The 24,013-nt window shown below is 38.6% G+C and overlaps 1 protein-coding gene across 1 annotated transcript; it reads left to right on the top strand.

The window, feature by feature from the left end:
• The first annotated feature begins 20,033 nt into the window (after positions 1-20,033).
• Positions 20,034-23,620, top strand: LOC145157264 (uncharacterized). The gene is made up of 6 exons (XM_079076327.1): positions 20,034-20,237; positions 20,352-20,591; positions 20,735-21,484; positions 21,592-21,718; positions 22,082-22,421; positions 22,987-23,620. Exons 1-6 carry the CDS (start codon positions 20,034-20,036, stop codon positions 23,618-23,620), a joined length of 2,295 nt encoding a protein of 764 aa, XP_078932453.1.
• Positions 23,621-24,013: the final 393 nt, after the last annotated feature.

The following is a 24,013-nucleotide window of genomic DNA, read 5'->3' as shown; positions in this document are numbered from 1 at the left end:
ACGATAACAGAAGGAACATACTAAGATACTATAACAGAAAGAACATACTAAACGCTATAGCAGAGGAACAAACCACGATCTAGTTATACCAATAATCACTAACTCATTGTTCTAAACAAAAGGTGATAGTAAATTGGGTATACATAATCAGATAACCTTAATGTGAGACTACTTCACGGCTCAGCAATCTGTTTGCTGAAGTCGCGTTTGGTAACCAGAGTCTCTTGCAGGGAGAGCGTATAGTACGGGTACTACTCATCACATTATGACCTTAATAAAACATACTTGTTTTAAGGTAATTCAATATGTCATGTTGTGAATTTAAAAGACAACTGTGTACTTATATTTTCCCATTACTTTCATATTGTGTCAGTTCCACTTGAAAGTTAATGCAAACTATTTTCGAGTTAAGATAGTTATAAACTAGGGAAAACTTACATCTTTTCAAACGACAAACAGATCAGTCGAGTCTAGTACATTCAGTAGAAAGGGGGCCTATAATGCTAACTTTATGATTTCTTAGTTTATACATCAGGGATATATATTAATCGGTTCCGACAGGCAGTAGGATGAGTGCTTTCCGCTTCATTTCCTGTTCCTTGTTTGGTTGTGGGCTTAGAGCAGATTCACCCAGCCTACTATCTATTTGATCTTAGCTATATATATGTTCTGTATACACCAAATAATCATAAGGGGTACCAGGTATGGGTCAGGTCATAGGGCACTAATTCAATGCACTTTTCAAATAGAACATTTGGTATACAAAACTAGAAACTTACCAGTAAAGGGTTTAATCCATTTTATTAAACCAGTATAACCTAAAGGACCTTAGGTGGTTAATTCTATAATACCTAAGTTTATACATCAGGGTTATATATAATTAATACCCGATAGGTAGTTGAATGTGTGCTTTCCGCCTCATTTCATGTTCCTTGTTTGGTTGTGGGCTTAGGGCAGATTCACACAATTAACTATTTGTTCGATATTGGATTATATATAGCTAGTATAAACTAAGTGATTATAGAAGGAACCATTGTGGTTACCATTTTTACTAAAAGAAATAAGGGTTTTCTTAAAGAATGTTTTCATCAATATAAAGGAACTATTACAGTTAAATCCGTGAGTACCATGTGAATACACCAGGGTTATATACAACGAAGATCTAACAACCAATGGGATGTGTATCTTCCGCCTCATTTCATGTTCCTTGTTTGGTTGTGGGCTTAGGGCAGATACACACAACCAATTGTTTGTTTACTCTGGGTTTTATATAACTTGTATCGATTTAGTACTCATAGAAAGGATTGTAGAGTAATTTTTACTTATCTTTCATCAAAGCAGGAAATATAGGATTTTCTGGAGGAACAGGCGAACTTTTCTAAAAGAACTTACAACTTACTACAACTTTCTTACAGCTTACATTACATCACTAAAATCTTATGAACTCACCAGCTTAAATGCTGATCTACGCTTTCAAAATAACTTGTATTCTCAGGAGACCAGTAGACAGGTACGCGCTCTGGGATTTAGAAGATGGAGCAAAATAGCTTCATGTCTTTTTGTTATTTACTTTGTAGTCTATGTTATGTGAACCACATACTTTGTAAACACTTTCTTTCTAATGAAATAGTTGTTTATTACTTTGATTACTATGATGCATGTCTTGTGATACTAAATATGACGTCCTCCACCCCCGAACGTTTCCGCCGTTCCGGTTTTGGGGTGTGACATGAGCTGAGAAAAGGTTGGTGTCGTTGCCCATGCTAAGTTCAGCATCCTTGTGTAGATCAATAAGACACAATGACAAGAACCTTGAAAACATGAGTTCAGTCATGCCTTCCTATGGTTCATCCTTGGAGATGTATTGCAGAAAATCATCCCAGATGATTTGACCATAGTTGACGACATTTATAGTGTAGATGCGCCAAACAATGTCCAAAAATTGTTTTTCCATGTTATCTGTCCCTCTTGTTTTGCCTGAGAGACATCTGATCACGAAATGAAAAACAAATTGCCAAACAGCAGGCAATTTGCTTTTCTTGAATTCTCCTACTCCTTTAAGTTTTGCTTGATATCCCATTTAGTAAAGTGCAGAAAACACATCAGTTGTGCTTGGAGAGTAGAACTTTTTTGACAGAAGAACCCTTAGGTTGATTGTAGTAAAAACTTTTCTTTGGTCAAAACCACCAAATAATCATCAATGAGGTTGAGATGAACTTCATGTGGTTTGTCATGAGGTCTGAAAGCAGAAAACGCACACTTGAACACGACTTCTTGTGGTACAGTTTCTGTGAATGAATCGAAAGCTCCAAACAGAGGGTTAGATGGAAGAAACTTGATCGCCATCTTGATTGCTTCATTGTTGGATGGATGATCTTCAAAGATTGCTCTGTAATTACTAGCTGAAATCGAAGGAGTTAGGTCTTTGATTGTCGGTTCTGACCTAGTTGGTCGTGCTGAACATGAAGCTTTCGATTGTTTCTTTGAAATGCCTGACTTCACCATTGTTGCAGGAAAAATGTTTGAAGAATTTTCTCGAAAGAATTTTTGCAAGAGGTGAAAGAGATGAAGATCGTCTGTGAGTTCAGAAAGCGTAAAAGCTTTCTTGGGAAGAAAATGGGGTTTTTATACCTCCGGATTTCAAAAAAGATTGGTATTAATTTAATTACAACTGTTAAAGTTAAAAACCTTTGGGTTTTTACCATTATCAGATTGAATTAAAATAAATAAAAAAATAAATAGTTTCCGGGAAAAGAGGAGCATTAAATGTTTTGACAGACCCATTATGACACGCTGGTTAAACGTGGGGTGAGAAATGGTTTATCCGTTGTGAAAAATGGGGAAGTGGAACGGATTAGAACCCAACAGTTGCGTGATGTGATTGGAAAGGATTTGCAAAAGATTTTATTGAAGGCAAATCGGTTTTCTTTATTTTTATCCAAAAATAGGTCTGACGAGGAAAGTCATTTGAAAAGAGACTGAAGTATCATGTGCGACAAAATGAATGTTTTGAAGAATGTTTTTTTTAAATTCATTAAGTATCACACAATATCATTTAAGGCATTTATCAAGTGATGATTGTGAGTTCATTTAAAGTATCTGTGGTAGCATTTAATGCGTATGTGGTAGCTGAAAAACAAACTAGATCATGAAGGTTAGAAATAAAGGAAATAAGGGGACCCGCATAGTATATAGATCATAAGTGACTTCAACATACAACATATACCTAGGAGCAATTATGAGGTGTATAGTAAGTCAGTTATTCTAGAGATAGACTGCAGTGGATAAAGTGCTTTAAGAGTTTTGTTTTTTGAAAAGAAAAGAAGCAATTTATTCACACCCGGAGACCTAGTGAGGTTTGCGGTACCTATCCTTTCAAGCAGAACTGCGGGTCAGGGTTCATCATCCCTAATATTTCCAAAAATCCATTCAGTTTTATGGAGTCGAGTGCCTTAGTGAAAACATTAGCTATTTCTTCATGAGTTGGCACAAAAATAAGTTCGATGTTACCTTTGAGGATGGGGTCTTTGATGAAGTGGTACCGTAGCTCTATGTGTTTCGTCTTCGAGTGATGGATAGGATTATGAGAAATTGATATTGCACTCTCTGAATCAGAATAGATGGGCAACCGCAACATATTGTACCTATAGTCCAAAAGTTGTGTCTTTATCCAAAGGACTTGGGAGTAACAACTGGCTACGACCACATATTCTGCCTCTGCAGTAGACAATGAAACACAATTTTGTTTTCTTGAAGACCAGCTAGCTAATCATCCACCCAAAAACTGACATCCACCCGAAGTGCTCTTTCGATCAAGTTTGCATCCGGCATGATCAGCGTCTGTGAAATCTTGAAGACTAAAGTCGTTACCCGCAGGGTACCAAATACCTAATGCTTTAATCCCTTTTAGACACCTGAAGATCTGCTTGACTGCGGTCAAGTAGGATAATTTGGGATCTGATTGGTATCTAGCACATAAACCCATAGCAAACATGATGCCCTATCGACTAGCAGTGAGGTACATCAATGAACCAATCATTCCTTGATAAATCTTGTGATCTGTTGAGAGAAAAACTTGAGACACTTGAACAAACGTTAGAACAAGTATGGTTACGGAATAGTTTATATCGAAGGATCTAAAAGCTCAACAATAATATTAATAAGTTAGAGTTAGAAGGTTAGAAAGTCAGTTGCGGAAAAGTAGGAAATGTAAATGACAACAATTGTTATATCAAGTATACACATAAGTTGATTCATAACGAGGAATGCATTCAGACCAAGTTAGTAAGTGAGATCAAACTTAGTGATTAAGTCACAAGTGACTTGCTTCGAAGAGAGATTGTATTTAGTTATGTTATAGTGAATATAGAGAGTAGAGAGAGATGCGTAATCAGATAGAGAGATAGAAATGATAGCATCAAAAGTTGTATTGAATAAGTGAGAATGAGCTCTATTTATAGAGTCTTAAGAATTACACTAGATCACATCTCTAAGAGTAGCCATGCAAGGCATACTGGACAATAGAGAGTATTACAATAAAGGTGGACAGAGTAAAGTAATCTAGTAGCTAAGAGTGACTGCGGTTGATGATTACTTCGGGTGAGGCTGCTGATAAAACCTTGACTGCGAATCCTAGTGGACTGCAGTAGCAGAAGTTCAAGAGGGTCACTTTTCATGATTCAACAATTTCCCCCTAAGTGACCTCTTTAACTTTTCTTCAGTTGTCAAGTTTTAGAAACTTGATCGGTATCCACAAAAATTTCCTGATATTTTCCAACCAGGTGATCCTTCTCAAAATCTCGAACTTGACTTCGGCAGTTGAGTGTTTTGACTTTTCAACTGCGGTTCGACAAACTTCAATCTGCTTCCTTGTAAGGCGGTTCATGGCAGTCAACGGAATGAAGAATTTGGTATCATTGAGTTTCCGTTTGAAGATGACTTCGAGGTTTAAGAAGTTTGTTGCACCTAGGGATCTTTCTTGGAATCCTTCAGTTATCATGGGTGCGGGGTCAAGTGGTGGAAGATTAAATTTTGTGGCTAGGATGTGGTGAATGTCTGCATCAATTTTGGAAAAGTCGCAGACAGTTTCCTTCAAGAAAATACTTGCCCTCTCAAGTGCTATCTTCATGTTCGGATGCTTCTCGGACTTGTTCTGGAACACCTTGGCTATCAGAAAGACTTCTTCAGGGTTCATGCATGGGAAGTCAGCCTGGGTGCAGACATAGTCCTTATTCCTTCTTGTGAGAGTGTATTGGATGAAGTCAGCTTTCATGAACTTCCGGGGTTTGTAGTTCTTGACTGCGGATGGCCTATCATTAGACCAGATTTTCTCTATGGAAGACACATGTTTGGCATAGAATCGATTAAGTCTTTCCATAGGCAGTCTCTTGTGGTCAGGTAGGTTGCGCTCAAATGGCTTAAATACAGTGAAGTATTTAGCATTGGGAGAGATTGGAACATCCCAATAACCATCAGAGGGAGGTTCAGCATAGGTAAGGTATGGTTTGTAGTCATCATCTAGGAGTCTGCGGTGAGGATTGATCCAGGAATTTACTAAGGACTCATCCATAGTAATGTCAAAACCATTTTCTCTCCAAATGAGCTCCGCGAATTTGGCTGCTTTCCAGTCTTTCTTCTTTTGTTGCGTTGCGGGGGAGTCATTTGAGTGTTCGGATGACATGTTGGATGCAAGATTTTTGAAGTGGGGAAGGGTCTCTGGTCGCTCAGGAGAAGGGGTTTTTTGAATGATCTCATTTTGCGGTGGAGACTGATGAGATGGTTGTGGTGAGGGAACTCTTTCAGTTCTGATGGGGGGACTTTGATGCTGAGAAAGGCTGTTGGAATGATGGTCTTCTTCCTCACTTCCACCTCTTGAGGAATGCAACACCGAAGCATCCTCAAGCCATTGTCTGAGACCATCGACTTTGGCATATACTTGATGGGTTTTGAGCATTCTAACACTTCCTAAGTGTACATGCAACCCTAATAACCTTCAATCTATGTTTTCTCTATATACATGCAAATTTCATTTTCAAGGTTATTTCCTAACTAGCATGGCATGGGGATTACACAAAACATAAAAACTAGTACAAATACATACCTTGTTGTTGCTTGGATTCCTTCAAGACTTTGTGAGCCTAGCACCCCAAATGTTGTGCCTCAAATGCTTCACACAACACCACAAGACTTGGAATAACTTGAGAGAATACTTCTAGCACTCAAAATCGGTTATGCCCTCTCTAGTAACACTAGGTCCGCTAGGTCATCATTTTGCTAGCCATAGGGTTCCTTTTATAGTGTTGTCACAATTAGGGTTTACACATGAATGCCCTTAATTGTCATGACTCTTGATTTCCCATGACCCATGGATTTGTAACTCCCATGGACTATCCATGGAGCTCCATATGGTTATATCCATAACCCATAAACCATGGATCATTAATCCACCATAAAAGAATTGATGATTGTCATAATCAACCCTATATATTTAATTAGTCTCACTTTGATCACCAAATTAATACTAGATTAATACTTGATCAATACTAATTAAATAATACTATTATTAATATATTAGAACTTATAATATATTAATAATCATAAGTGCCTTATTCTCTCATTTAGTCTATCCAAGTATTGCAATGCCATGCAACCCAAATGGACCATGCCGGGTCGGGTCAAGTACATACCAAATAAAGTTATGGACTTAGACACTATATCCAACAGTCTCCCACTTGGATAAGTCTAATAACTATATTTGCAAATATGACTTCAAAATCCGACTAGCAATTGTAGCTCTTTCAAAGTCTCTCGGAACTAAGATGATGATGATACGCCATTTAAGATAAGTGATCATATAATCCTCTGTTCTCATGATATCAGCCGGACAAATACATGGAACATGGTCTTACTTATTGTCCAGCATTTGTTTCTCGATCTCTGATTCGTTTCGACATAGAACTAAATTGAACACATCAATTAGGTTCTGACCGGGCCCGGTACATAGGTCAAAACCAAATCATCGAGGGGCCCAGATATCACTTCTATTTCTAGAAGGAATAGATAAACTTCGACTGATATGCTTGTACTAACTACTTGTTGAATTATTCACAAAGGCACGTTTTATAACATCGAGTTACCAATGCGTTTTCGTACAATCAATGAATAACCAACTCATAGTCAACAACTCATATCTCTAGGTTTGAAGATTTATATGATATTACCGTCTCACGATCACTCGAGATAAATTCCATGAAGTGATGCAAGTGAGCGTGGGTTGGATCCAATACTCAGCCCTTATGAGTACTCATGAATGTTGTAGCAACCATTGCATTGTCCAAAGCACTTTTAGACAAATCATACAAGCCAAATTCATGACAGTCTTAAATCAATACTTACTTCCAAAGTTTGACTGACTGTGGATGGTTTGAATAATAATATAATTATTCTGGAAGTAAAAACATGCAAAATTGAAACATAGTAAACAATCAACACAAGATAGTAACACCTTACTCATAAATAAATAACAACTTTTATTTATCATCAAATGTCAATTACAATTTACAAGTTTCAGGAATCTAATTATTGAAACTAATATCATCCTTCAGCCCAATGCGCCTCGCATGCTGTAAATGCTTAACCCTGCTCAGTCCCTTCGTGAGGGGATCTGCCGGGTTCTCATCTGATGATTCCCTCTTAGCCACGAGGAGTCCTTCTGCTATTTGATGTCTGATGAAATGGTATTTTCTGTCAATGTGCCTAGATCTCCCGTGATCTCTTGGTTCCTTAGCCAAAGCAACCGCACTTTCGCTGTCACAGAAAATTTCCATTGGCTCCTTTATGGATGGTACAACTCCAAGGTCTCCGATGAAGTTCTTTAGCCATATCGCCTCCTTAGCTGCTTCACTTGCTGCTATGTACTCTGATTCACAAGTAGAATCAGCTACTATCTCCTGTTTGGAACTTTTCCAAGTAATTGCCCCTCCATTTAGGATAAAGACCCAGCCTGACTGAGAGCGGAAATTATCCGTATCAGTCTGGAAACTAGCATCGCTATATCCTTCCACTCTCAAGTCATCACTGCCTCCGAGGGTAAGGACCCAATCCTTAGTCCTCCGCAGATACTTGAGAATGTTCTTTACCGCTGTCCAGTGTGCCTTGCCAGGGTTCCCTTGATATCTACTGACCATGCTCAAAGCAAAGGCCACATCAGGGCGAGTACAAGTCATAGCATACATGATCGAGCCCACAGCGGAAGCATATGGTATATGACTCATCTCAGCTATCTCAGCCTCTGTACTCGGACTCTGAGTCTTACTCAGCTTGGCATTACTCTGGATTGGTAATTCTCCTTTCTTGGATTCTTGCATGCTGAACCTCTTCAGCACCTTATCCAAGTAAATACTTTGACTAAGTCCAATTAGTCTCTTACTCCTATCTCTCAATATCCTTATCCCTAGGATATAGGCAGCTTCCCCAAGGTCCTTCATAGCGAAACACTTCCCAAGCCAGGACTGAACCTCCTGCAAGGTTGGGACGTCGTTTCCTATGAGAAGTATGTCATCCACATACAACACCAAGAAGCTAACTATGCTCCCACTAGCACTGACATACACACAAGACTCATCCTCACTCCTAGAAAAGCCAAACTCTTTGACTTTCTCATCAAAGCAAAGATTCCATCTGCGAGATGCTTGTTTCAATCCATAAATGGATTTATCAAGCTTACACACTCTATTAGGGTATCTTGTATCGACAAAACCCTCTGGTTGAGCCATGTAAGCATCCTCAGCCAACTTTCCATTAAGGAAAGCAGTTTTGACATCCATTTGCTATATTTCATAATCATGAAATGCAGCTATGGCTAACAATACTCTAATAGACTTAATCTTAGCTACTGGTGAGAAGGTCTCATCATAGTCAACTCCCGGAGTTTGAGTAAAGCCCTTCGCAACCAGTCACGCTTTATAAGTGTGTACCTTCCCATCCATGTCGGTCTTCTTCTTGAAGATCCATTTGCACCCAACTGTCTTACGACCTGGTACATTGTCAACCAAGTTCCAAACTTGATTGTCATACATGGACTGAATCTCGCTGTCTATAGCCTCCTTCCATTTAGCAGACTCAGGGCCTGCCATGGCTTCCCTGTAATTATTAGGTTCATCCAAATCTATTAGTGTACTATCACTAATAAATGTATCACCTTCAGTGGTGATGTGATAACCATAATAAAAATCAGGTGTGTTCCTCACCCTAGTGGAACGTCTTGGAGGTACAGACTCATCTATCGGATCAACAGGAGTTTCCTCCTCAGGTTGGTCGATAGCATTTGAGGTTCCTTCACCACTTGACTCTTGAAGCTCTTCAAGGTCAATTTGCCTCCCACTGTCCCCTTGGCTTATGAATTCTCTCTCACGAAAGACTCCTCTTCTTGCTACAAAAACCACATTATCACTGGGTCTGTAGAAGAGGTAACCAAAGGATCTCTGTGGGTAGCCGATGAAAATACACCTCTCACTTCGAGGTTCAAGCTTATCATGAGTCTCACGCCTCACGAAAGCTTCACAACCCCAAATCTTGATGTGGTCCAAATTGGGAACTTTCCCAGTCCACATCTCGTGAGGTGTTTTGGCAACCTTTTTAGTAGGGACTAGATTAAGGATATGGGCGGCAGTCTCTAAGGCATACCCCCAGAAAGAGATTGGTAACGAAGCTCGACTCATCATGGAACGAACCATATCCAACAAGGTTCGATTGCGCCTCTCAGCTACACCATTCAACTGTGGTGTTCTGGGAGGTGTCAATTGTGAGACAATCCCACATTCCTTAAGATAGTCAAGGAACTCAATGCTAAGATACTCTCCTCCTCGATCGGATCGGAGTATCTTGATGTTCCTGCCCAATTGATTCTCAACTTCCTGCTTAAACTCTTTGAACTTTTCAAAGGTTTCTGACTTATGCTTGATTAAGTAAATATATCCATATCTACTGTAATCATCAGTAAAAGTCACATAATAGCGATTAGCATCCCTTGTAGCAACTCTGAAGGGCCCACACACATCCGTGTGTACAAGGTCCAACAAACCTTCACCCTATCACAAGTACCTATGAAGGGTGACTTTGTCATTTTTCCAAGTAAACAAGACTCGCAACTATCATCTGACTTGAGGTCAAATGATTCCAAGACTCCAGCCTTTTGGAGTTGGCCTATGCGCTTCTTGTTAACATGTCCAAGATGACAATGCCACAAGGATGCTTTATCCAAGCTATCTGAAGAATCAATATACAACACATTATTTCCTAGATTGTCTACAACATTCACGGCTTCATATACACCATCACAAGGTAATGCTTTAAAGTAAAATACATCATTGTAATAAACATTAATAGCACCATTTTTATTATCAAATGAAAATGTAAAACCTTGTTTGTACAAGCCATGAAAAGAAATAATATTTCTCGCCATTTCGGGCGAGTAACAACACTTATTCAAATCTAACATTAACCCATTATTAAGCAATAAAGAATAAACTCCTATCTTGGTAACAGGTGATGCTTTCCTGTTGCCCATGACTAAGTTTATCTTCCCGTGCTCCACTTGCTCACTTCTTCTTAGTGCCTGCAAATCAGTACAAATGTGAATACCACACCCTGTATCAAGCACCCAAGAATTAGCATTAGATGAGTTGTTAGACAATATTATGTAAATACCTGCATGGGTGGGTTTAACCTTCCCATCCTTTAGATCTTGCAGATATTTGGGGCAGCTTCGCTTGAAGTGTCCCTTATCCTGGCAATAGAAGCACTGTGCTCCCTTTGGGTTTGAAGAAGGAGTAATGGGACCTTTCTTTGTCCCACTTGAAGAGGAACCATCAAGAGTCTTACCCTTGGTACCCTTCGAAGGGTTTTTCCTCTTCTTACCCTTTCCCTGCCCAATAGCCAGAACAGGGGCTGTTGAAGGAGTAGAAGTAGCAACCGCTTTACCCTTAAGGCCATTTTCAGCTGTCCTTAAGAGTCCTTGAAGTTTGCTAAGTGTGACTTCCTCCTTGTTCATATGATAAGTCATACGAAACTGATCATAACTTGGAGGTAACGAATGGAGAATGATGTCAATCGCCATTTCCTCAGGAAAGTCAACATTTAGCTTCAGCAACCGGTCAACGAACCTTTGCATCTTCTGCAAGTGACCGGTGATGGGTTCACCATCCTTCATCCTTGCGGTTATCATGGAGGAGATGATTTCATATCTCTCCTGACGCGCGCTCTGATGGTACCTTTCCATCAGATCCAGGTGCATCTCATAGGGGTAGAAATCTTCATAGGATTTTTGAAGTTTAGGAGTCATGGTGGCCATCATGATGCATGCTACTTTAGTAGCATCCTTTTCATGTGCAACAAACTCCGCAAACTCTTCAGGAGTAGCAGAGGCTTCACTCACAACCTTAAGCTCCCTATCGAGGACATATTCTTTGTCCTCATAGCGGGTAATCATTCTAATGTTTCTGATCCACTCATTGAAATTGGATCCATCAAAGATGACCTTATCACACAAGTTCATAAGGGAAAAGGAGCCTGTTGGGTTTGAGCCAGAAGCATTGTTGGAAGACATTTGAAAGGAAAGAAAGACAAGTTTCATTAGATTAGGAATCCTTAATAATTCACCCAAATGAAATATTAAGGCTAGGATCCAACAAACTATTTATAGTTGGAAGAGGGATGCCGTAATCCATACTATAAAATATTTGAAGGTAGGTAAATGACGATTTACCAATTTCCACCATAAGAACGAAATATTTTATTATTAGGTTTTATTGGTTTTGAAACTCCTAGATCTTTTGAGATACATTGAACTTTTCAATGGCATGTTTGAATCTCGATTGTGCCCTCTCAAGTTTGCGACTGGGATGCCGAGGATCACAAACAAGGTGTGAATAACCATACAAATTGACTTGGTACCCTCAACAATATTACCTAATCGATGTGTCGGTTAACCACACACGCTCCACCGATCTATAATAAGGTCAAGTTACCCTTTGCCACTCTTACTAGTCCATGTTAGTGTGCCGGTTAACCACACACGCTCCACTAACGACTTGGTAAGGTACAAAGTGTAATTTTATGGGCTAGCACCAATTTCACATTTTCCTAAAGTAACTAAGAATGGGAATTTATAATGTATAGTTACTTTATAATTCATTATACTTTTAACGAGTATTTAAAGTCGTATCCTACCCGTTCGGCTAACGACCCTCCACCGATCAAGGAAGCGGTGGGTGAGAGTGGACACCCATTAAGTCACCATTTTATAGGCAACAACCTTATACCCTCCTTATAGACCGGCTTTGTGAATGAGGCCTACTAACGGTAAGAATGACATATTCTTATACATATCTATATAATAAAATTATAATAATAGTATAAGTGTTGATTTTTAAACCTTTTAAAAATCTAAGGTTTAATTTGGAATTAAAGTATTAAAGTGTAAGACTTTTCAAATTCCAAAACTTGAGGGCAAGAATTGAAACTATTCCAAGTCTCTTCAATTTGTAACTTATGAGTTTTAATGGTTCATAAAAATGAAGACTCTTCATTTTATGAAACCTCTTTAGTTCTTTAATCACAATTAAAAGAAATGACTTTTGGTTATCCATAACTTGAGGACAAGTTATGGACACCATCATAGCCATTAAGATCATGAATTAAACACACATGGTGGTTACACATAATTCCTATGATCTTCTAAAAACTCATAAGAACACAAATTCATGTCAAGCAATTTCAAGAAATCATATAAACATATACAATACTTGAAAATTGATAAAAGTCATGTAAAATGGGTTAACATAATCATTATCATTTTGAAAAACAGATTTTACAAGTCCAAAACAGATTGGGATGATGATCTTAATCCATTTCCAGCAACAAAACTCGAAAAAACTGCCCAGCACGCTCCTACTCGCCGAGTGCACTATTCTACTCGGCGAGTAGAATGAATTTGTTCATGGACTCGGCGAGTCCTCCCCATGGACTTGGCGAGTCCAGTCGTCCGAATGCAGAATTTTCGATTTTTAAGCAGTTTTGCATCAAGTATACAGAAAACAATCCTAGGCTCTGATACCACTGATGGGTTTTGAGCATTCTAACACTTCCTAAGTGTACATGCAACCCTAATAACCTTGAATCTATGTTTTCTCTATATACATGCAAATTTCATTTTCAAGGTTATTTCCTAACTAGCATGGCATGGGGATTACACAAAACATAAAAACTAGTAGAAATACATACCTTGTTGTTGCTTGGATTCCTTCAAGACTTTGTGAGCCTAGCACCCCAAATGTTGTGCCTCAAATGCTTCACACAACACCACAAGACTTGGAATAACTTGAGAGAATACTTCTAGCACTCAAAATCGGTTATGCCCTCTCTAGTAACACTAGGTCCGCTAGGTCATCATTTTGCTAGCCATAGGGTTCCTTTTATAGTGTTGTCACAATTAGGGTTTACACATGAATGCCCTTAATTGTCATGACTCTTGATTTCCCATGACCCATGGATTTGTAACTCCCATGGACTATCCATGGAGCTCCATATGGTTATATCCATAACCCATAAACCATGGATCATTAATCCACCATAAAAGAATTGATGATTGTCATAATCAACCCTATATATTTAATTAGTCTCACTTTGATCACCAAATTAATACTAGATTAATACTTGATCAATACTAATTAAATAATACTATTATTAATATATTAGAACTTATAATATATTAATAATCATAAGTGCCTTATTCTCTCATTTAGTCTATCCAAGTATTGCAATGCCATGCAACCCAAATGGACCATGCCGGGTCGGGTCAAGTACATACCAAATAAAGTTATGGACTTAGACACTATATCCAACAATACTTCCTGGAACTATGCTTTATGAACATCAGCCAGTTGCTGATTGTTGGGAATGGCGGTGTTGAAGAGCAATCGGTGAATCTCCTTTGTGAGCTGAAGAATTGATGGGCCATGGAAATTTGAAGATAAAGACTGTTGTAGTCTGTTGATGGTAGCTTGAAGGACTGCGATAGTGGACTCATATACAGTGTGAGTCTTTACTATCAACTTTTGGGATTGAGTGGCTTGATCTGCAATGGGTGCTTGTAAGCCGTTCTTGATTGCGGACACCTCAGAGATGAGGCGCTCCGCAGCAGCCATGAATTGCTTGTGGTCAGCCTGGCGACTTGTATCCAGGGATCGGATTCCCATTTCAACCTTTAGGGAAATACGCTCAGCAGCCAATCTTTCACGGGTTTCCAGTCTTTCAATGTGTTCGATCAAGGACTGCGGTCCGGGATTGTCTTCTGGTTGCGGTTGTGTTGGCTTAACCGCAGCGAGAATTTGATCGACTTTAGCTTGCAGATTTAAAAATTCCTTTCTAGTCACCGCATCCTTCTTCTTCTTCTTCTTTTATTTTGGCTTGGAGATTGAGTGGTGAGAACCACTCGATTCTTCTTCTTCATCAAAAATCATCAAATCATCATCAGAAGGAGGGGGTTGATTTACCTCATTCATATCAAAGTCGTCGAAGCCGAATGTGGGAGCTGAGCTGACTTCTACTGTGGTTCCTTCTTCTTGAGAGTCTTGAATAATTTGAGTTGGAGTTTGAACTGGAGGGGCCTTGGTTGTACCTTCACCACCATGAGTGGACTGAGCCTTGCGGATCGTGTCAGCCATTTCGGTCATCCACTCTTGTACTTTCAGAATGATGGCTACGGTATTGTCATTGTTGATTGCGGCCGCCCAATACTTAGCTACAGCTTGAATTTCCTGTTGCTTTTGTTGTAGTTGCTTGACTTGCTGATCCTTTCTTGCTTGGAATGCCCTACGGAAAGCGGAATACTTCTTGATATCGGACTTAGATACAGGAGTGTAATGTAACCATGAATCATTCGATTTATCTCCGTCAAATCCTTGGAATCGCACCGAAGTGTCCTCCGGGTTCATGGATCCTTACACATTAGTGCTCTCCGTGCCTAAACCACTTGGAACGGATGTAAGAAGAGTAGGATTTCCTGAGCTTCCTCAGTCTCCTTGAACCGTGGTCAAGTCTGGCCTCGGCTCAGTTTTGGCAAGGGCGGAAGAATTGCCCTGCGGTTGGGAAGGTGTTTGCAGCGTATGGGTGATAGTCAAAAGGATGGAGTTCAACTTCTCAGGAGAAAAGAAATGAAGTCAGGAAGCCCTGGAGACCTTAGGGCGAGAACCAGTGTCATCCTCTTGGGAGTGAACTGGGGGTGAGTCTCCACGATGAGGTGAAACATACTCACTTTTTGAGTCTGAGTGGTATTCGATTGTGGTGTTGAATGGGTCTGCAGCCACCCCAAGGACTACCAGAGCCTTTTGAGAGGCTGAGGTATCAGTCTGGTCATGCATTTGGCCAGTGGGATCGGTTTTCCTTTTCTTAAGGGGATTTGTCATTGGAGGGTACATATTGGGTGATTTTGCGTTTCTTTGAGGGTTCAGTTGGTTTGGGAGCATATTTCTTTGGGGTTCTTTGTTTCTTGGTAACGTTGCGGGGGCCTTGATGGGATGAGGCTAACTTCTTTTGTCTTTGGGAAAGGTTGGAGAGAGTAGTGGAAGATGGGACTGCGGTACTACCAGGGATGGTGATTGCGGATGTGGCTTTGTTACATGCATTTCATGCATTCATTTTGTAGTTTTAATCCATAAAAGTACATTGCATTTAGGTTTAAACTCATGCATTTTGCATATTTTCGGGATTTTTCATGATGCAATTCCATTCACACACTTTTGTAATATTTCAGGGACTTTTGGAGGTTGGATCTTGCTTTAGGAGGTTAAAAAGAGTTGAGGGAAAAATTTCGAGATTTGCGGATCATTGAGGAGAGAGATAAGAGGAAAATGAAGATTTTAGCCTTTCAGACATTTACACGGCCGTGTAAATGAAAGCCTTGATTTTACACGGGCCGTGTAAATGTATATTCAATAGCAATGTACTTCTAAGGCCTGGCAGTTTTAAGCATTTTAGTTTTGGAGTTTACACGGCCGTGTAAATGGTCAGCGTTAGTTTACACGGGTCGTGTAAACGTGTCGCCAGTTTTAAAACAGTTTTATCATTTGTGAAAAAGGAGACAGCCAGTTCTTGGGGAGGTTAAGTCGTATTTTGAAAGAGAAGAAGGCGATTTTGGGAGATTTTGGAAGTGGATTAACAATTGGAAACACTTTAATTTGCATTTTGTAAGTCAATTTGAAGATTAAACTTGTTAAAATTGTGGTTTAACTTAAACATGTGTGGCTGATTTCTTTATCATTTCTGATTCTGGATTCCTAAGTATTTGTTGTTAGGTTGTAATTTGCACTTGACTTATGTTTAATATCTAGTAATCTTTGATTTGATCTTAATAATGTGTTTGATTGGTTCTCTTTTTCACTTGATCAATGAATTAGGGTTCTTATCAATCTAGTTAATCAAATTATGAAATTCGTATATGTTTTATGATTTGATGTTAGTAACACACACTTACTTGGTTGTAATTAGATCAAAATTAGTGCAATAAAAGATTAAATGTTTATATTCCCAAGCTTAAGAGGAATGTTAAACATTGTTGGTAATTAGTGCAAGAACTTAATGTCATTTAATGATTTGATGCAAGAACTTATTTGAATTGAATCAATTAAATGAAGTTTTATTTGAAGAACTTGTTTTGAATAAAATACTTTTGCCAATTTAGATATTAGAGTTTATTAATATCTAACTTACGAACCTAGATTGAACATGAGTTATAATCATATTACATCTTTCAACATAATACATGTATAGGAATCAGAATCAGAAATGTACTTCTTTTACTGCGTTTTGTTATCAATCTTGCTTATTTATGAAGTTTAATTCGAGTTCAAACACAATCCCCCATTTTAATTTTTGTTTGTATGATGTGTGAGAATATGGCTAAATAAGAAGTCCCGTATTCCTGTGGACCGACCCTGCTTACTCTATACTATCTCTAGTGTATGAAGTAACAGTGACTTGAATTTTATTGTTATTATTTTATCTCATTATTTGTTGGTTTGATAACCAAACAGGCTTGTAGAGGTGGGGTAGAAAGGTATGGGCTAATACCTTCCGTAGCCTCTATATGGTCTGTGACATCAGGGGTTTCAAGTCCAAGTGATGTCAGAATGTGGACTGGTATTCGTCTTATAGGTCCGAAGTTAGATTGATCTTTGGAGGGATTGTACCTTTTGAGTTTACACGACCGTGTAAATGGTCAGTGTTAGTTTACACGGGCCGTGTAAACGTGTCGCCAGTTTTAAAACAGTTTTATCATTTGTGAAAAAGGAGACAGCCAGTTCTTGGGGAGGTTAAGTCGTATTTTGAAAGAGAAGAAGGTGATTTTGGGAGATTTTGGAAGTGGATTAACACTTGGAAACACTTTAATTTACATTTCGTAAGTCAATTTGAAGATTAAACTTGTTAAAATTGTAGTTTAACTTAAACATGTGTGGCTGATTTCTTTATCATTTCTGATTCTGGATTCCTAAGTATCTGTTGTTAGGTTGTAATTTGCACTTGACTTATGTTTAATATCTAGTAATCTTTGATTTGATCTTAATAATGTGTTTGAGTGGTTCTCTTTTTCACTTGATCAATGAATTAGGGTTCTTATCAATCTAGTTAATCAAATTATGAAATTCGTATATGTTTTATGATTTGATGTTAGTAACACACACTTACTTGGTTGTAATTAGATCAAAATTAGTGCAATCAAAGTTTAAATGTTTATATTCCCAAGCTTAAGAGGAATGTTAAACATTGTTGGTAATTAGTGCAAGAACTTAATGTCATTTAATGATTTGATGCAAGAACTTATTTGAATTGAATCAATTAAATGAAGTTTTATTTGAAGAACTTGTTTTGAATAAAATACTTTTGCCAATTTAGATATTAGAGTTTATTAATATCTAACTTACGAACCTAGATTGAACATGAGTTATAATCATATTACATCTTTCAACATAATACATGTATAGGAATCAGAATCGGAAATGTACTTCTTTTACTGCGTTTTTTTATCAATCTTGCTTATTTATGAAGTTTAATTCGAGTTCAAACACAATCCCCCATTTTAATTTTTGTTTGTATGATGTGTGAGAATATGGCTAAATAAGAAGTCCCGTATTCCTGTGGACCGACCCTGCTTAATCTATACTATCTCTAGTGTATGAAGTAACAGTGACTTGAATTTTATTGTTATTATTTTATCCCATTATTTGTTGGTTTGACAACGAAACAAATTGGCGCCGTTGCCGGGGATATGGTAGTACTAATTGTTTATGCCAAGATCTTTTCGCACATGTACACCTTTACCAGTTGATTTGGAGATAGAGAAATCTGCAAAACAAAGAAGGAAGCAAGCTAAACTTTTAAAGAAACAACAATCCGGAGCTTCTTCATCAAATCCATCAACCACATCTTCACCAACATCCAAAAGTACCACCCCACCATCTTCACCTACTCCTACCATGGCAGACAATCATGGAGGAAACCAAAATCCTCCAAACCCACCACCTGAACAAACCTTTAGACAATGGGCCACTCAAGATGTTACCCAACAACCTTTATGCATTAATTACCCTGCATCAATCAACTTTGAACTCAAGTCTGGACTCATCCATTTGTTACCTTCATTCTGTGGTCTTGAGAATGAGGACCCACATAAATTCCTTAAGGAATTTCATGTTGTCTGTGTGGGTATGAAGCCACATGAAGTTACAGAAGATCAAATCAAGTTAAGGGCATTCCCCTTTGCTTTACAAGATTCAGCCAAGGAGTGGTTATATGACTTACCACCGGGGTCAGTCACAACATGGAATGAACTTGCAAGGATGTTCTTGGATAAGTATTTTCCAGAAATAAGAGCTTCAGCTTTACGTAGAGAAATTATTGGTATCAAGCAACAAAAGAGAGAAGCTTTGCATACTTACTGGGAACAGTTCAAGAAGTTGTGTTCAAGATGTCCAAAACATGGGATTTTAGAGTATCAATTATTGCAATATTTTTGTGAGGGAATGTCATCTTGGGATAGGAGATTACACAATGCATCAAGTGGTGGATCAATAGCTGATAAGACTCCAACAGAAATCAGAGCTCTTATCAAGAACATGGCAGAAGAATCCAGGCATACAATTCAAGAAGAAGAATGGTATAGTGATGCACCAAGAGGAGTGAAAGAAATCTCTACCCCAAAAATTGAGAGTCAACTTTCTGAGTTGACTAAAGTAGTGACGATGCTTGCAAAGGAAAAGGGTGTGCCATCACCAGCTGTTAGACCTTGTGGTATTTGTACATAAGTTGGACACCCCACTTATATGTGCCCAATGTTACAAGAAGATGTAGAGCCGGTTCAAGCTATGGGATTTTCAAGTCAACAACAAGGAAACTTTCAGCCAAGAAGCAATCCAAATTGGCATCAACCTAATGCCAATTTTCAGCCAAGGCCACCACCTTATCAACCAAGACCTCCATTTCAAAATCAACTGCATCGTCAACAAAATTATCAACCACATTTCCAGTCAAATCAATCTCCTCATCAATCTCAATTCCAACCTCAAAACATGCAACAAGGAAGCAGTTCAAGCGGATCGGGAATGTCTTTGGAAGACACTGTCAAGAGTTTAGCCACAAGTACTCAAACATTCCAAAATGAGACCAAGGCGAGTATCAAGACTTTGGAACAACAAATGACTCAACTCGCCACTTCTGTGAGTAAATTGGAATCACAAGGAAAACTACCGGCACAAACCGAAAAGAATCCAAAGCATAGTGCATGTGCCATCACTTTGAGAAATGGCAAAGAATATGAAGGTCCTAAGATGATTGAGGAAGAAGAAGAGAAGGAGCTAGAGAAAGAATAAGAGAAGTCAAAAACACCTTCAAAGCAAGTTCCTATTGAAGCAAAAGTCACTCCTCCTCCATTTCCCTCAAGATTAAGCAAGTCAAAGCGTGAAAGGGAAGACAATGAATTCATGCAGATGTTCAGAAAAGTTGAGGTAAATATTCCTCTTATTGATGCCATCAAACAAGTCCCTAGGTATGCTAAATTCCTTAAGGAATTATGCACATCTAAGAAAAGACTGAAAGGGAATGAAACTGTCAAAGTGGGTGAAAATGTGTCTGCAGTGTTACAGAAAAGACTACCTCAAAAATGTAAGGATCCGAGTGTTTTCACGGTTCCTTGCAAGTTAGGTAATCTTCATGTTCCACGAGCTATGCTAGACCTTTGAGCTTCTATAAATGTTTTGCCATATTCTATTTTCAAAACCTTAAATATTGGCACATTGAAGAAGACCGGGGTAATCATTCAATCGGCTGATAGATCTTTGGTACATACAAAAGGTGTGCTAGAAGATGTGTTAGTCCAAGTGAATGAGTTAGTATTTCCAGCAGATTTTTATGTCCTTGACATGGATGATGATGACTCACCAAATTTGAGCTCAATTCTTCTAGGAAGACCCTTTTTGAAAACAACTAGGACAAAAATTGATGTTTATGATGGTACATTATCCATGGAATTTGATGGAGAGGTGATAAATTTCAACATCTATGATGCTATGAAAAGATTTTGGAAGTTGTATCTTGCATGGATGAAAAGAAGAAAATGAGGTTTGATGTTCCAAAGCTGAAATTACCAATGTCTAATGAAAAACTTGTTCCTTCTATTGTGCAGGCACCGGAATTGGAACTCAAAACTTTACCCGAGCATCTCAAGTACGCGTATCTTGGAGAGAAAGAGACTTTACCAGTGATCATCTCCATAAAGTTGTCAACAAAAGAAGTAGAAGAGCTGGTCACCACTTTGAAGGAGTATAAGGAAGCTATTGGGTGGACTATAGCCGACATCAAACGGCTAAGTCCTTCGCTTTGCATGCACAAGATCCTTATGGAAGAAGATTACAAGCCTTCCCGAGAAGCTCAAAGGCGTTTGAATCCTCCAATGATGGAGTTTGTGAATAAGGAGATTTTAAAGTTGTTGAATGCGGGGTTGATCTATCCTATATCGTATAGCAAATGGGTAAGTCCAGTCCAAGTTGTACCCAAGAAGACAGGTATTACTGTTATAAAGAATGACCAAGGTGAATTAGTCCCCACCCGTATGCAAAACGGGTGGAGAGTTTGCATAGATTATAGAAGACTCAATTCCTCAACTCGGAAAGACCATTTCCCACTTCCCTTCATTGATCAAATGTTGGAAAGATTAGCGGGAAAAACACACTATTGTTGCTTGGATGGGTATTCCGGTTTTCATCAAATACCCGTTGCACCCGAGGATCAAGAAAAAACCACTTTCACATGTCCATTCGGAACATTTGCATATAGGCGGATGCCTTTTGGACTTTTCAAAGGTGCATGGAAAGTATTTTTTCAGAGTATGTTGAGGAGATCATTGAAGTTTTTATGGACGATTTCACAGTTTATGGTAATTCTTTTCATGAGTGTTTGAGCAATTTGAAAAAGATTTTACAAAGATGTATTGAGACCAACCTTGTTTTGAATTATGAAAATTGTCATTTTATGGTTGATAAGGGTCTCATACTTGGTCATGTTGTGTCTTCTAAGGGGTTAGAGGTAGACAAAGCAAAAATTGATGTCATTAAGTCTTTACCTTATCCCACTTGTGTTCGTGAGGTACGCTCGTTTCTTGGCCATGCATGTTTTTATAGAAGATTCATCAAAGATTTTTCCAAGATATCCCGTCCCATGTGTGAGCTTCTACAAAAGGATGCAGAGTTCAAATTTTCCAAAGAGTGCAAGCAAGTTTTTGATCAGTTGAAGGAGTTGTTAATCTCAGCACCAATACTTTAATCACCGGATTGGAGTTTGCCCTTTGAAATCATGTGTGATGCCAGTAATCACGCAGTTGGTGCAGTGTTGGGGCAAAGAAAAGACTGAGTTCCTTATATCATTTACTATGCCTCAAAAACACTTGATAATGCACAAGCCAATTACTCAACAACTGAAAAAGAATTGCTTTCTATTGTCTTTGCTTTAGATAAATTTCGTCAATATCTGCTAGGTTCTAAAGTCATTGTTTATTCTGATCATGCAGCAATTACATATCTACTTGCAAAGAAGGATTTGAAGCCTAGACTCATTCGATGGGTATTACTCTTACAAGAGTTTGATATTGAAATCAAGGACAAGAGCGGAAAGTCAAATCTTGTAGCTGATCATCTTAGCAGGATTGTTTCTCCCGATGACTCGACTCTCATTCATGATGCATTTCCCGATGAGAACTTATTTTCAGCAAAAGTTGCCCCATGGTATCCTGATATTTTGAACTACATTGTCACAAATCAATTTCCACCAGATTTGACTCGATGGCAAAAAGACAAGATCAAGAAAGAAGCCAAGAGGTATGTCTGGGATGAGCCATATTTGTGAAATATTGTGCTGACCAAATGATTAGACGATGTGTGGATCAACATGAGGTACCTTCTATCTTAACATTTTGTCACTCTTATGCTTGTGGAGGGCATTTTGGTCCTCAAAGAACTGCAAGAAAAGTTTTAGAGAGTAGATTTTACTGGCCAAGTATTTTCCATGACTCTTATGTCTTTTGTTCAAGCTGTGATAAATGTCAACGGATGGGTTCTTTAAGCTCAAAGAATCAAATGCCCCTAAATCCCATTTTAGTTTGTGAAATTTTTGATGTTTGGGGCATTGATTTCATGGGACCTTTTCCATCATCTTCTAGTTTTATTTATATTTTTTTGGCTGTAGATTATGTTTCCATGTGGGTGGAAGCAAAGGCTACCCGTACTAACGATTCAAAAGTTGTGATAGATTTCTTGAAGGCTCACATCTTTTCCAGATTTGGTGTTCCAAAGGCCTTGATCAGTGATCGTTTTACACATTTTTGCAATCGTATGCTCGGGAGTGTTTTGAAGAAATATGGTGTTACTCATAAAGCTTCCACAGCATACCACCCACAAACAAATGGACAAGCCGAAGTGAGCAATCGACAAATCAAGGGTATTTTGGAGAAAACCGTGAATACAACAAGGAAGATTGGAGTACACGCCTTGATGATGCTTTGTGGGCATACCGCATTGCATACAAAACTCCAATTGGAATGTCTCCATACCGAATTATTTTTGGAAAGCCATGTAGATTACCCGTTGAGTTGGAGCATAGAGCCTATTGGGCGATCAAGCAGTTCAACATGGATCTAAGTGAATCGGGAAAGAAGAGGAAGCTGGACATACAAGAACTTGAGGAGATCCGTAATGAAGCCTATGAGAATGAAGTTCTTTACAAAGAAAAGACCAAAGCATACCATGACAAGATGATTACACGCAAGGTATTTCAAAAAGGTCAAAAGGTACTACTTTACCATTCTCGTTTTAAATTGATTCCTAGTAAATTAAGGTCCCGTTGGGTGGGACCATTTGTTGTAACTAATGTTTTTGAGCATGGTCCAATAGAAATCACAAGTGAAAAAACCGGGAAGATCTTTAAGGTAAATGGTCACCGTTTGAAGCCTTATTATGAAGGATTTCAAGTCAAAAATGAAGAAGTGGAGGAAGTAGTGGACCCAAAGTACCAAGATTGACAAATAGATGGGGTCCAAGTCGAGCCAACGACATTAAAAAGGGGCGGCTAACCGGGAGGCAACGCGGGGGTATTTTTGTCATTTCTTAATTTTTCATCGTATATTCTTCGTTTTCAAGTTTCCAAATTGTTTTTCATGCTTAAAGAGGGTAAAAAATCATTTTCCGGGCAATAGTGGAGTAGCGGGTTGCAATTTGAAAAAGTGAAAAAATTAAAATTTTTTGGCCTTTATAGACATTTACACGGTTGTGTAAACTTATGCTTATAGTTTACACGGGCCGTGTAAACGACCAGCCACCGCAGTCAAAATTCAGCATTTACACGGCCGTGTAAATTTTTCCCTTCTGTTTACACGGGCCGTGTAAACGTAAAAACAGAGCTGGACATTTTTTAA

Source organism: Lactuca virosa, chromosome 2, assembly GCF_052849685.1.
Source record: "Lactuca virosa cultivar CGN04683 chromosome 2, Lactuca_virosa_CGN04683_v6, whole genome shotgun sequence".
NCBI classification, from domain to species: domain Eukaryota; kingdom Viridiplantae; phylum Streptophyta; class Magnoliopsida; order Asterales; family Asteraceae; genus Lactuca; species Lactuca virosa.
The sequence above is the reverse complement of the archived record's forward strand: the minus strand, read 5'-3'. Positions and strand labels throughout refer to the sequence as shown.

Excerpts from the sequence above, each read along its gene's own strand:
- LOC145157264 (XM_079076327.1), top strand. The coding sequence starts at position 20,034 with ATGCAGATGTTCAGAAAAGTTGAGGTAAATATTCCTCTTATTGATGCC. Across the intron at positions 20,238-20,351 it reads AGGATCCGAGTGTTTTCACG|AAGACCGGGGTAATCATTCA; the intron begins GTTCCTTGCAAG and ends GGCACATTGAAG. Across the intron at positions 21,719-22,081 it reads CTCGTTTCTTGGCCATGCAT|GTTCTAAAGTCATTGTTTAT; the intron begins GTTTTTATAGAA and ends AATATCTGCTAG.